Source organism: Mobula birostris, chromosome 22 (assembly GCF_030028105.1).
Source record: "Mobula birostris isolate sMobBir1 chromosome 22, sMobBir1.hap1, whole genome shotgun sequence".
NCBI lineage: Eukaryota > Metazoa > Chordata > Chondrichthyes > Myliobatiformes > Myliobatidae > Mobula > Mobula birostris.
This window is the reverse complement of record NC_092391.1, coordinates 24,158,453-24,173,551: the sequence shown is the minus strand read 5'-3', so window position 1 is coordinate 24,173,551 and position 15,099 is coordinate 24,158,453. Positions and strand designations below refer to the sequence as shown.

The following is a 15,099-nucleotide window of genomic DNA, read 5'->3' as shown; positions in this document are numbered from 1 at the left end:
AATGTACATATTTGATGGCCTAAAAGGTTTGATTTATTGTTAGAGGAACTCAGCAGGTCAGGCAGCATCTGTGGAGTGCAATGGACAGTCCTGATGAAGGGTCTCGACCCAAAATGTCAACGAAGCATTTTCCTCCATGGATGTTGCCTGATGTTCTGAGTCCTCCGGACTTGAGCATCTGCAGTGTGTTGTGTGTCTTGTTTACATTCTGAGCTGCTGTCTTCACAGTTTCTTATTACATGAATAATTAATTGGTTTTGTTTTCTTCTAGTTTCAATAGTAATGATGGTGTTTTCCATTATAGGTTCTCAGATTTAGAATCAACCAAAGTTTTATCTGACTCATCATCTGAATCATTCCAGCAGCAGTCCAGCTCAGAAAGTGAACTGTCACTTGTGCAGCCCTTAGGTCATGCGCCAAAACCATTCCATGATGCAAGAACAATCTCTGCTGGTAATCACCACTCTTTATATTAAAAAAATGAAAGCCAAACTTTCATTCTGTTTTTGGTGTTCTCCTTCGTCTTCTTTCTGTGTCATACAGAGTCACACAGTGCACAAACAGGCCCTTCAGCCCAATTGATCCATGCCGATCAAGATGTGCATCCAAGCCAGTTCCTTTTGCCAGATGTTCGGACATGACTTTCTAAACCTCGCCTATCCATGTGCCTGTCCAATTGTCTTTTAAAAGTTGTTATTATTTCTGCCTCAGCCACTTTGTCATACTTACCGCCCTCAGTGTAAAGAGAAAGAAAAACAAAGGTTGCCCCTTAAGTCTTTACTTCTCATTTTAATTGTAGTTCTTGGTTCCCCAACTCTTGAAAAAGGATGGAGTACTTCATTCCATCTATACTCCTCATGATTTTTTTGCACCTCTAGAGGATTACTTCTCAGTCTCCTATGCTCCAAGGGTAGAAAGGGTCTTAACTTGCCTGACCTCTTCCTTTAACATATACACACACTTCAAAATATCCAGTGTTTCCTTTCCTATCTTTGTTCATAGTAAAAGCAGAAGAGAAATATTCTGCGGCACAGCGACAACTCGCGGATACCTCCTCTTATTTACCCTTCGACCGTGACCCCACTAAGGAGCACCAGGCCATTGTCTCCCACACCATCACCGACTTTATCCGCTCAGGGGATCTCCCATCCACTGCTACCAACCTTATAGTTCACACACCTCGCACTTCCCGTTTCTACCTCCTACCCAAGATCCACAAACCTGCCTGTCCTGGCCGACCTATTGTCTCAGCTTGCTCCTGCCCCACTGAACTCGTTTCTGCATACCTCGACACGGTTTTATCCCCCCTTGTTCAATCCCTTCCTACCTATGTTCGTGACACTTCTCACGCTCTTGAACTTTTCGATGATTTTAAGTTCCCTGGCCCCCACCGCTTTATTTTCACCATGGATGTCCAGTCCCTATATATTTCCATCCCCCATCAGGAAGGTCTCAAAGCTCTACGCTTCATTTTGGATTCCAGACCTAATCAGTTCCCCTCTACCACCACTCTGCTCCGTCTAGCGGAATTAGTCCTTACTCTTAATAATTTCTCCTTTGGCTCCTCCCACTTCCTCCAAACTAAAGGTGTAGCTATGGGCACCCATATGGGTCCTAGCTATGCCTGCCTTTTTGTTGGGTTTGTGGAACAATCTATGTTCCGTGCCTATTCTGGTATCTGTCCCCCACTTTTCCTTCGCTACATCGACGACTGCATTGGTGCTGCTTCCTGCACGCATGCAGAGCTCGTTGACTTTATTAACTTTGCCTCCAACTTTCACCCTGCCCTCAAGTTTACCTGGTCCATTTCCGACACCTCCCTCCCCTTTCTAGATCTTTCTGCCTCTGTCTCTGGAGACAGCTCATCCACTGATGTCTACTATAAACCTACTGACTCTCACAGCTATCTGGACTATTCCTCTTCTCACCCTGTCTCTTGCAAAAACGCCATCCCCTTCTCGCAATTCCTCCGTCTCTGCTGCATCTGCTCTCAGGATGAGGCTTTTCATTCTAGGACGAGGGAGATGTCTTCCTTTTTTAAAGAAAGGGGCTTCCCTTCGTCCACTATCAATTCTGCTCTTAAACGCATCTCTCCCATTTCACGTACATCTGCTCTCACTCCATCCTCCCGCCACCCCACTAGGAATAGGGTTCCCCTGGTCCTCACCTACCACCCCACCAGCCTCCGGGTCCAACATATTATTCTCCGTAACTTCTGCCACCTCCAACGGGATCCCACCACTAAGCACATCTTTCCCTCCCCCCCTCTCTCTGCATTCCGCAGGGATCGCTCCCTACGCGACTCCCTTGTCCATTCGTCCCCCCCATCCCTCCCCACTGATCTCCCTCCTGGCACTTATCCGTGTAAGCGGAACAAGTGCTACACATGCCCTTACACTTCCTCCCTTACCACCATTCAGGGCCCCAAACAGTCCTTCCAGGTGAGGCAACACTTCACCTGTGAGTCGACTGGGGTGATATACTGCGTCCGGTGCTCCCGATGTGGCCTTTTATATATTGGTGAGACCCCACGCAGACTGGGAGACTGCTTTGCTGAACACCTACGCTCTGTCCGCCAGAGAAAGCAGGATCTCCCAGTGGCCACACATTTTAATTCCACATCCCATTCCCATTCTGACATGTCTATCCACGGCCTCCTCTACTGTAAAGATGAAGCCACACTCAGGTTGGAGGAACAACACCTTATATTCCGTCTGGGTAGCCTCCAACCTGATGGCATGAACATCGACTTCTCTAACTTCCGCTAATGCCCCACCTCCCCCTCGTACCCCATCTGTTACTTATTTTTATACACACATTCTTTCTCTCACTCTCCTTTTTCTCCCTCTGTCCCTCTGAATATACCCCTTGCCCATCCTCTGGGTCCCCCCCCCCCCGTCTTTCTTCCCGGACCTCCTGTCCCATGATCCTCTCATATCCCTTTGCCTATCACCTGTCCTGCTCTTGGCTCCATCTCTCCCCCTCCTGTCTTCTCCTATCATTTTGGATCTCCCCCTCCCCCTCCAACTTTCATATCCCTTACTCACTCTTCCTTCAGTTAGCCCTGAGGAAGGGTCTCAGCCTGAAACGTCGACTGCACCTCTTCCTAGAGATGCTGCCTGGCCTGCTGCGTTCACCAGCAACTTTTATGTGTGTTGCAGAGAAATACTCATTCAGGACCTTGCCCATCTCATGCAGCTGGACACGTAGATGTTTGCTTTGCTCTTTGAGAGGCGCTGTACTCTCTCTGGTTGATCTTTTCCCCTTTAATATAAAATCTCTTTGGATTCTTCTTGTTCTTCACGAAACTGTCATGCCTCCTATTTGCCTTCCTGATTCCCTTCTTCAGCATACTCCTGCAACTCTCTCCTCTTACAGAGATTCACTTGGATCCCAACTGCCTGTACCTAACCCATGCCTCCATTTTCCTTGCCCGAGCCTCAATGTCTCTCATCACCCAGGTTCCCTACTCCTCACGACTTTGTTGCCCTTCACTTTAATAGGAACCTGCAGAGCTAAAGCTCTTTGTTAGAGGTCCCTTTGCCTGCAAACAACCTATTCTAATCATCCTTTCCAAGCTCCTATCATGCTATCAAAGTTTGCCTTGCCCCAGTTAAGAACATGAACTTAGGGACCAGTTATATTCCTTTTCATCACTATTTTAAAACTGGAAGAGCTAAGGTCACTGGTCCCAAAGTGCTCCCCCACCAGTCACTAGCCCATCCAATTACATAAAGTAGGTCAAGCGTTACTCTCTCCTGAGTAGGGCCCTCTCTGTATATTAGCTGAGGAAACTTTCTGAATACATTATACTTTATACTTTATTGTCGCCAAACAATTGATACTAGAACGTACAATCATCACAGATATATGTGATTCTGGGCTTCCTGCTCCCTAAGCCCTTAACAGGGTAGTAGTCCCAGTTTATGTTAGGAAAGTTAAAATCCCTTACTATGATAGTTCCTTTATTCTTGCAACACTCCACAATCTCCCCTCATACTTTCTCTTTAAATTCCTGTTGTGAAGTGGAGAATTATCATTAATTGCATCTGACAGTGTAAAAGAAATTTGTAAATCCTCCATGCAGGTAAAACAGCTGCTTAGCATCTGCTCTGTCCAATCCTTCCGGAATCTTGTACGTCCACATAATCATAATCACTCATTCCGTTCCCTCACAAATGGCCAAAACTGGAGTGTGGTATTTGATTCTGAATTGAGCTTTAGACCCTATTATCAGTGCTAACATTACAACAGTTGATTTTCCCTTCTGCTGTGTTGCCTGGTTGTGCTCTAGTTTCACCTTCAGATTTGACAATTCTGATGTGAAGTTCATAGATTTTCATATCATTTGTAAACTTGGGTCATCTATGCTCCACTGTCTTGGCCACTTTTGTCCGAAGAACCACTTACTTATCACCTTAGTCCTTTCTGACCAAAGTTGTCTCCCGGACAGCAGACAGTGTTAGAAGGAACTTCCTTTGTTTTCCCAGCCCTTTGTATTTTCAGCTGTTAAAACTCAAAGCTTGGTTTTGATTTTTGTTACTATTCCTATGAAGCATTATGGCATCTTTTTATGTTAAATATAAGTAACTCCATTCTCTTCCTTGGCCTGCAGTTTCAGAATTTGCCCTCTAGAAACTGCAATTCTGATTCAGCCCATAACAAGTAAAGGGGAAAAAAATGTAACAAATGACCTTCGTTTCCCCCTTCAATTTGGGAGCGGGTTAATTGACTAAACAGAGCAGTTTTCAATCCTTTTGTTTTCTTTCTGAAGCTGTGACCCGAAGTGCATTGGGCTCTGCTGCTGCAGTTCCTGCTCCAAAGTCTTGCCCTACTCAGGTAAGAAATTCAAACCCTGATTTGATTTGGAATAGTGACATTTGGAGTTCGTATGATGAATTTAGATGTAAGGCACTTAATGGCAATAGAGGGCAGCTTGAGTTTTATTTTTAAAACTCTTTGAAATAAATTGGTACTTTATTTCATTAATTTTGATGAGACCTGATGAGTGCTTCATAATGGGGAGACTGCTCACTTCCCCACAAACAGTTGAGCAAATCTTTAAAACCTGACTTTACAGAGGCTTATAATATCCTGAATGGCAAGTAAAAGATGAATTATCCCAGTCTTTATTTTCCAGGATAGGGCCATCTAAACCTAGAAGGCATGGGTTGAAAGTGAGGAGGGAAAGCATACCGGTGGAGGCGGGGGGAGTGCAAGTTTTTCCACACAGGTGGTGGAGCGTACATGGATGTGGTGGAATTTTCAGATGCAACATTTAAAAGATATTTCGACAGAATCAGAATCAGGTTTATTATCACTGGCATGTGACGTGAAATTTGTTAACTGAGTAGCGGCAGTTCAATACAATACATAATGTAGCAGAGAGAGAGAAAAAAATAAATTAAATAAAACATAATAAATAAACAAGTAAATCAATTACATATATTGAATAGATTTTTAAAAATGTGCAAAAACAGAAATACTGTATATTTTAAAAAAAGTACAGTAGTGTCCAAAGCTTCATTGCCCATTTAGAAATCGGATGGCAGAGGGGAAGAAGCTGTTCCTAAATCGTTGAGTGTGTGCCTTCAGGCTTCTGTATCCCCTATCTGATGGTAACAGTGAGAAAAGGGCATGCTCTGGGTGCTGGAGGTCCTTAATAATGGACACTGCATTTCTGAGACACCGCTCCCTAAAGATGACCTGGGTACTTTGTAGGCTAGTGCCCAAGATGGAGCTGACTAGATTTACAAACTTCTGCAGCTTCTTTTGGTCTTGTGCAGTAGCCCCTCCATACCAGACAGTGATGCAGCCTGTCAGAATGCTCGCCACGTTACAACTATAGAAGTTTTTGAGTGTATTTGTTGACATGCCAAATCTCTTCAAACTTCGAATAAAGTATAGCTGCTGTCTTGCCTTCTTTATGACTACATTGTGTGGGGACCAGGTTAGATCCTCAGAGATCTTGACGCTGCTCACTCTCTCCACTTCTGATCCCTCTATGAGGATTGGTATGTGTTCCTTCGTCTTACCCTTCCTGAAGTCCACAATCAGCTCTTTCGTCTTACTGAAGTTGAGTGCCAGGTTGTTGCTGTGGCACCATTCCACTAGTTGGCATATCTCACTCCTGTACGCCCTCTCGTCACCACCTGAGATTCTGCCAACAATGGTTGTATCATCAGCAAATTTGTGGATGGTATTTGAGCTATGCCTAGCCACACAGTCATCTGTGTATAGAGAGTAGAGCAGCGGGCTAGGTACACACCCCTGAGGTGCGCCAGTGTTGATTGTAGATCAGGTACGTAGATAAGAATTGCTTTGAGGGATGTGGGTCAAGTGCACACAAATAGGATAAATTCAGGAAGGCAGCTTGATTGGCACAGATGAGTTGTGTTGTATGACTCGATGAGTTGTTCCATTCTGGTTCATTTTAGTCTGCCAAGGATTACTTTCTGCCACTCTCTTTTGGTTGACAACTCCATGTTGAAAACTCATCTTCATGTTGATCAAGTGAGAGGGGACAATCACTGAGTACCTTCTTGGTACTTTGGACCATTCTCTAGGACGGAGTCCCCAACCTTTTTTTGCACCGCGGACCGGTTTAGTATTGCCAATATTCTTGTGGACCAGCTGACCGAGGTGGGGGGAGGTGATGTTCAAGTAGGGATAAACTCTCCTCAGCATGTCTTTTACAGTTAGGATTGCCAACTTTCTCACTCCCAAATAAGGGACAAAAGTAGCAGTCAAATCCCAGGACACTTTACCCCAGGAAAGACTACCTTGATCATGAAGCCTTGCGCGGGCACCTGTACTTGCCGATTTTTTTTCCCCCCACAAATTGGTTTTGCCTTCATCTTCCCGACTACACTGTACATACATTATTTCTACTTTATATAGGCTGTGTATTTAACATATCATTCCTGCTTTTACTATATGTTAGTGCTATTTTCGGTTTTATGTGTTACTTGGTATGATTTGGTAGATTATTTTTTGGGTCTGGGAACGCTCAAAAATTTTTCCCATATAAATTAATGTTAATTGCTCCTTCGCCTTACGCCATTTCGGCACGAAAGGTTTCATAGGAACGCTGTACCTTAGCGGGGGAAATACGGGACAAGGGCGGTCCCATAAGGGACAAACCAATTTAGCCCAATATACAGGATGTCCCGGCAAATACGGGACAGTTGGCAACCCAATGTTCAAGTTCAACAGTGCGTGACAGGGAATGAGGAAAGGTGCAGCTGACTCATATTGTTTCCTCACAGCCCAGTAGCACATACTTTGCGGTCCGATGCCGGTCCACGCCCCGGTGGTTGGGGACCGCTGCTCTAGGATGAGTTTGTAGTGTAGTTTATCTTTGTATACTACTTGCTTGTTCCTGTTGATTTTTTACATGAATGTGGAAGTTGGATGCAAGTTTATTAATGAAATTTGGGCTCTTTCTTTTGGCTTGTTAACAGTATTGGTCAAATTTCACAATATAGGCTGTGTTCCAGTTGTTTCCACACAAGCATCACTATCGATCCTTTGCAGTGCCATGGCTACTTGCCTAACGCTGCTGGGGGAAGAAATGCTATCCAGTATTAGATGTCTGGGTGCAGGTACTTGTTTCACCACTAAGAGTTGCTAAAACTGAATTAACTCCCTGTGACCTCTGTGTTACAGCCATTTGGGTTACAGAAATTTACTCTTATGGAATTCACAGATCGTAATCCAAAAAATCTGAGTCACAGAATAAAATTCACTCTTAGGAGTTTTTGTGGAAGAAATTAAAAAAATACAGAAAATATGTGAAAGAAACTAATTTTATTTGTTTGTTTCAACTTGCATTTTTGTTGTATGCAAAGATAATGTTTTTTTTTAAAAGCCTGCTAGGTTCAATCAGTATTTTTCCCCCAAGAGTTTTCCATATTATTTGCCCTCAGGATGTCTGAAGCAGGGCTAGCAAATTTAAATTCCAGTTCCAAACCTAAATAATTACTGTTGTCTTATTATGAATAATATCTTTAAAGTACTTTCTGTACTTTGATATGTTTTGAAAAGTGTATGTCACCATCCAAACTAGAAGCTGGAAAGTGATAAGCTTCAGCACATGCTTGTACCTCCAACCTTTTGGCTGGCTCTCTGTTTATTTTCTGATCCATAGGGCTATTCTGGGAGTCAGAAATGGTGAGCAGACTTAATTCTAAGATTTCAGTTTATTTTAGAGTACAAACAAACCTGCAAATACTAAGCAAACTAGATGAGGAGCTGAGAGATGATGCAAAGAGGAGAATGGATGCGAAGAGGAAGAAATAAAGATGGTGCCTCTGAAAAATCCATCTCTTTTATAGATAATATAAGAAATTCCTTAGATAGGGATAATCTCGCTAATAGGCTACATAATTAAATTACATCACGTGGGTAATGTACTAATACTTAGCCAATGAGAAAGATGGTAAGTCATTAGTTCAGCTGCTAAGCAATGCACACAAAATGCTGGAGGAACTCAGCAGGCCAGGCAGCATTTGTGGAAAAGAGTTCAGTTGACGTTTTGGACCAAGACACTTTGGAGTCCTGATGAAGGGTCTCTGCCCAAAACATGGACTATACTTTTTTTCCATAGATGCTGCCTGGCCTGCTGAGCTCCTCCTGCATTTGGTGTGTGTTGCTTGGATTTCCAGCATCTGCAGATTTTCTCTTGTTTGAGTTTAGCTGCTGTTCTGCTTTCTGCCAGTGAGTGGGGACATACTGTTAAAAATACCTGAGTTTGTTTGTACTTTTTAAAGTATTATTAAAAACAGTGGTGTCCAACAAACTACAGCTGCTAACCACTTAAGCAACTGTCTTGTTGTTACCAAAACAGATCTCACCAGGTCTCCACCCACTTCCCCTAGCCCCCTACTTGCCAACTACCAGTTATGTTATTCATCATTATTGTTGACAGGAATGGGATTCAATAAAAAATAAGATTTTGTGATACTGATTTCTAGGAACCCAACCTTTCAGTAATGTCATTGTTGTCTCTTTCTTTGTGGAAGATCTGCAGATTTTTCAGAGGACTTTAGTACTTTATGAGCATGAGGCAAATTAAGCCTTTCTGAAGACATTTATAATCAACGATTTGCATCTTGTCTTCTCATATTTTCTGCCTATCAAGATGGATCTGGTGGTTGATGCTTGTACCATCTAAAGTGAGAGTTGGGCAATTCCCAGATTCTAAGATGACGCCGGTAACTGGCGACTTTGCGCGTGCTCTCCCGAGCAAACTGCCCTCTCCACTATCCTATACCCGAGAAACCCTTCTAAACCTCCAATCTGCTACATCTAGCAAGATCAATAACACCCTGGTGAAGCTACTGACCCAGCTGGAGACCACCGCGCCAGAATTGCTTCTTAAACTCCGGACCGCACCTGGACCCGACCAGTAAGGCCCATCGTGTTCCCGGAGACCCGCAGTCTGCTACTGTACCGGAGTGTTTGGAGATACGGCCCATTCCGACCAGCACCTCTCCGGAGCAGACGACCGCACAGAAGTGACAGCGGAGGCCTCAAAGTGCCTCAGATGCTTCCCCGGAGCGACCACCGTAAAGCCCCGTTGGTGGCCATCCACAGCTGCCAGAAGTGAGGCCTCTGCCGCCGACCTCAGAAATCGAGCCCGAGGCTCAGCTGGAGCGGAGGCCTCCGCAACCGTGACTCGGTTTACAGACTTGTTTCAGCCAGGAGCCCAGCCCTCCGGGATTAAGTGTCGGCTTCGGGGCCCGACCCAATTGACAGCCTGGACCCCCAGCAGCTGGAAGTGGCAGCGGAGCCTCCCCCGTCACTCAGCCCGACCCGGAGCGCCCGACGACGCGACCCGCCGATCGATCCCCGCGGGATGTGTCTACCAACCTCAAAGAGCTGACAACAACACACTGCATCGATGGAAACCTGGAAAGATGCACTATTTACTGAGGAAGCGTGGGAAAAGAGCTGGGCTGCTGGTCAGATTGCTGAGGGGCTTCAGGGTCCCTATGCCCACCATCCTACTAGTTAATGTGCAAGTCATAGAGAACAAGGTGGATGATCTTAAAGGGAGACTCACCTACTGTAGGGAGATGCAGAACTGCTGTGTATTCTGTTTCACCGAGACCTGGCTCTCCCCCGCCACCCCTGACTGTGCCATCCGACCGGAGGGATTTTTGATCCATCGGATGAACCGCATGGCGTCTTCGGGCAAGACAAGGGGAGGTGGTGTCTGCCTACTGACCAACACTGTGTGGTGCTCAGACCCAGTGGCACTGACAAGCTCCTGCAGCCCGGACCTGGAGCACCTGTCGGTGAAGTGTCGTCCCTACTATCTGCCACGGGAATTCACCTTGGTCATACTGACAGCGGTCTACATTCCCCCCCAGGTGGATGTGGAGTGTGCTGTGAGCATACTGTATACCAACATCAGTGAACTTGAGACCAGGTATCTGGCGGCTTTGCTCATTACAGCTGGGGACTTTAACCAGGCCAACCTCAGAAAGGCGCTGCCAAAGTTATACCAACATGTCTCCTGCCCCACTAGAGGCCTGAATATACTTGACTACTGCTACACAGCAGTCAAGGATGCCTACCGCTCCGTCCCACGACCTCACTTCGGAAAATCGGACCATCAGGCCGTACTCCTCCTCTCGGCTTACAAACAGAAACTGAAGCGGGAGGTCACGGTGTCAAAAGTAATGTCGCGTTGGACAGAGGAAACAGATGAGGTTCTTCGTGGCTGCTTTGAATCGGTGGACTGGTTAGTATTCAAGGACTCGGCAGCTAACCTCGATGAGTATGTCTCAGCTGTCACGGACTTTATTTGGAAATGCACGGAGGACTGTGTGTCTGGCAAGACGATCCGGGTATTCCCTAACCGGAAACCTTGGATGAATTATGAGGTCAAGTCCCTTTTAAAGGCTAGAGCTGCGGCTTTTAGGTCCGGGGATACCAGTCGCTACACAGAATCCAGGCGTGAACTCCGGAAAGCCATTAAGGGCGCCAAGAGGCAATATCGAGCCAAGTTGGAAGCCCAGGCTTACGGGAAGTGAGGAACTATGACTATGGCAGGGTCTAAGTGAGATCACTGGGCGCAAAGAAAAGGCTGGGAATATCAATAATTGTGGCGCTTCTCTTCCTGACGAACTAACGTATTCTGTGCAAGATTCGAACAGAAGAGGAGTGTTCTGCTCCATCTGGATGAACTGGACCTGGTGGCATCGAGATTCGTAGTCACCGAGGAGGATGTTAGAGGGCCTTCCTGAAGGTAAATCCAAGGAAGGCGATGGGCCTAATGGCATTGTGGGATGAGTTCTCTGGGCCTGTGCAGGTGAGCAAGCTGGAGTGTTTGCTGACATCTTCAACTGCTCCTTGCTTCAGTGTAAGATCCCCTCGTGTTTTAAGAAGGCAACAATAATCCCAGTGCCAAAGAAGAGCAAGGTGGCATGCCTGAATGACTATCGACCTGTGGCTCTGACATCAATTGCTCTGAAGTGCTTCGAGAGATTTTGTTATGGCACACATCAATCATAGCCTACCGGTCAACTTCGACGCTTTGCAATTCACCTACCGGAGCAACAGGTCAACGGCAGATGCCATCTCTCTGGCCCTACGTTCCTCCTTAGAACATCTGGAGAATAAAGACGCATATGTAAGGCTCCTTTTCATTGACTACAGCTCTGCCTTTAATACCATCATTACAAATAAACTGATTCCTAAGCTCTGGAACCTGGGCCTTAGCACTCAGATCTGCAGCTGGATCTTCAACTTCCTCACAGACAGGACCCAGGCTGTAAAAATAGGGGACAAGCTCTCTTCTACAATCACTCTGAGCACTGGTGCCCCACAAGGCTGTGTACTCAGCCCCCTGCCGTACTCACTGTACACCCATGATTGTGTGGCCAAGTTTCCATCAAACTCAATATATAAGTTTGCTGATGACACAACAATTGTAGGCCGTATCTCGGGTAATGATAAGTTTGAATACAGAGAGGAAATTAAGAACCTGGTGGCATGGTGTGACGACAATAACCTATCCCTCAAAGTCAGCAAGACGAAGGAATTGGTTGTTGACTTCAGAAGGAGTAGCGGACCGCACAACCCATTTTACATCTGTGGTGCGCAAGTAGAACAGGTCAAAAGATTTAAGTTCCTCGGGGTCAATATCGCAAATGACCTGACTTGGTCCAACCAAGCCGAGTTCACTGCCAAGAAGGCCCACCAATGCCTGTACTTCCTGAGAAAACTAAAGAAATTTGGCCTGTCCCCTAAAACCCTCACTAATTTTTATAGATGCACCGTAGAAAGTATTCTTCTAGGGTGCATCACAACCTGGTATGGAAGTTGTCCTGTTCAAGGCCGAAAGAAGCTGCAGAAGATCGTGAACACGGCACAGCACTTCACACAAATCAATCTTCCGTCCTTGGACCCACCTTACACTGCATGCTGTTGGAGCAGTGCTGCCAGGATAATCAAGGACACGACCCACCCAGCCTACACACTTTTTGTCCCCCTTCCCTCCAGGAGAAGGCTCAGGAGCTTGAAGACTCATATGGCCAGATTTGGGAACAGTTTCCTTCCAACTGTTATAAGACTGCTGAACGGCCTGACCCGGATCTGGGCCGTACCCTCCAAATATCCAGACCTGCCTCTTGGTTTTTTTTTGCACTACCATACTTCCCATTTTTCTATTTTCTATTTATGATTTATAATTCAAATTTTTAATATTTATTAATTTTTACTATTTTTAATATTTAATATTTGTAATCCAGGGAGCGGAAAGCACAGAATCAAATATCGCTGTGATGATTACATTCTGGTATCAATTATTTGGCGACAGTAAAGTATAAAGTATATTCTCACATTTAACAAAAAAAGGAAATATCTTGAGAGAGAGTGAGAGTGTTTTTGATCTCTGTGACTGGTTTTGATCTTCTGAGGGAATAGAATTGTGCTTCTTTGAGTATTTGCTTTTCTATAGATTCTGTGGAATAGAATAGCCCTGGAAGTGGAATGAGAACTGTTCATTTATCATTCTCTTGTGTTGAACAAGCTTGATAAACTGGCTCATATAGTCATATATAGCATGGTAACAACAGACCTTTTAATGCAACTTATCCTTCCTGACCAAGTTGCCTGGCTGAGCTAGTCCCATTTGTCTGCATTTGACCTGTATAGCTCTTAAACCCTTTTCTAGACATTTTAACGGTGCAAATGCCATTTAAATATCTCAATGGCACCTACCTGTACTACTTTTCTTGGCATCATCTGTGTGTAAAAGTTGCTCTAAGGTCTTTATTAAATATTTCTCCTCTTACTTTAAAACCTGTGTCCTTTTGTTTCAGACTCCTACCCTGGGGAAAAGACTGTCGAATCACCTTATCTAATAACTCTCATGATCTAATGAACCTCTGTAAACTCTTATACTCAAAGAACAAAAGGTCCTAGCCTACCCAGCCTTTTTTTTAAATCATACAAGCCCTCTGACCTGGTAACATCTTTGTAAATACTTTTTAATGATACCCTTCCTATTCAGTGAATTGTATGTGATTCTCCAAATAGGAAGAGTGTCAGTCACTGCTTTTACTTTCAAATACCTTTGTAAGAAGCTCTGCATTTTTTCTCTAGATTTGCACCAGCTAGCCTTCATTTTCGTATGTTTTGTATTTTAATATAAGTCCTTACTTCATCTTGTCTGATTTATAATGGGTACCAGTATTTGCCAACAACTGTAAATGCAGATTGTTTTATCTTTTCTCTCAAGACCTCCACAACAACAAAGATTTCCGCATCTGATCTGGAAAAGCAACTGCAACAACAGCCAACCTCAGACCCAGTGATGATGGGAATCATGGAGGAGGTGAGAATAGTGGGTTTAAAATATTCAACATGCTTGTGTGCATCTGGTTTTATTAGCATACAATTCAGTACTTTGTCAGTTATTAACTATCTTTCCATTTGCAACATACACAAAATGCTGAAAGAACTCAGATGCTGCCTGACCTGCTATGGTAAAGAATGAACAGTTAACGTTTTGGCTGAGACCCTTCTTCAGGAAGATACCTCTCCCTTTGTGTTAGACCAAATACTGCTTTGCTGAGAAATGGTAATCTCCAAGATTTTGAAATAGCTAAATTCACAGTGATGTCATGATCTTGTCATCTGAGGTCGCTGTTCCTTATGACATACTGTTGAATTTTGTTCCTGAAATAAAATGCTATATGAGCACAGTTATTTTTAAGATGAACTACTTTAGCAATCGTGAAAGTAATCAAGATTGCTAAAGCAGTTAACTTTAAGAACAGCTGTATATTGCAAAGCACAGCAGCCAGTGAAGAACTAGCTAATGTTGCAATCTTACATGGTGCGGCCAATTTGGACAGCAAAAGATTTCACAAACAGTAATGTCGTAACAATCCAATATTTTTTGTTTTGAGGGATGCATTCTGGGCAGCCCGTTAAGGTTTTATCTTTGAAATAATGCCAAGGAATCCTGTACTTCTCTACCTGAGAAGGTACACATATGCTCATGTTTCATGGCTCTTTTTGAACTTGTGAGCGGATCTTGCTTTCCTGCAGTCAGCTGAATTTTGGAGTTACTTCTCTTGGAGTTGTTTTGAATCCATCAACTTGGTAGGGGAAGGGGGAAGTAGTTGCAAAAGATCTTGTATTATTATTTGAAAACTCTGGAGCATTCGCACCAATTCCCGATTATTATTTATAGCTGAACCAGCATCGCCAGTGTGACTTACCTGTTCATCTTCTTGTGCTTCATGGGTTTTTTCTCATGCAAATTATCTGCTATTTGTCTGGTGTTACAACACAAACGTTTTGTTCAGACCACTGCATGAACACATGAATTTGTTTTAGTACTTGTAACATATCCCACGGGGTAAAATATTCACAAATAATAAGGAAGTATTAAAACAACAAAATAAAATAAAACAAGTAAAATCAATGCTTTAATAAAGGGGTAGCTTTCAAGTAATGATTAGAGAAAGTTTGGGAAAGATTTCCACAAGTATTAGCCCTTACAGATGAAAGTGCAGTTTCCACATGGTGAAATGTGCAACAGTAATGGTATATCCCCTGTTATTCATGAGCTGTCAT

General features: G+C 44.2%; 1 protein-coding gene across 2 annotated transcripts in view; it reads left to right on the top strand.

Annotated features, from left to right (window-relative positions):
• The window catches only part of nup214 (nucleoporin 214), a 124,745-nt gene that overhangs the window by 28,820 nt on the left and 80,826 nt on the right, over window positions 1–15,099 (top strand). For both annotated transcript variants that reach the window (XM_072240327.1, XM_072240326.1), the window contains exons 13-15: window positions 305–453; window positions 4,775–4,839; window positions 13,754–13,849. In XM_072240327.1, the coding sequence (XP_072096428.1) occupies window positions 305–453; window positions 4,775–4,839; window positions 13,754–13,849 (310 nt within the window). The remainder of the gene's footprint in view (window positions 1–304; window positions 454–4,774; window positions 4,840–13,753; window positions 13,850–15,099) is intronic.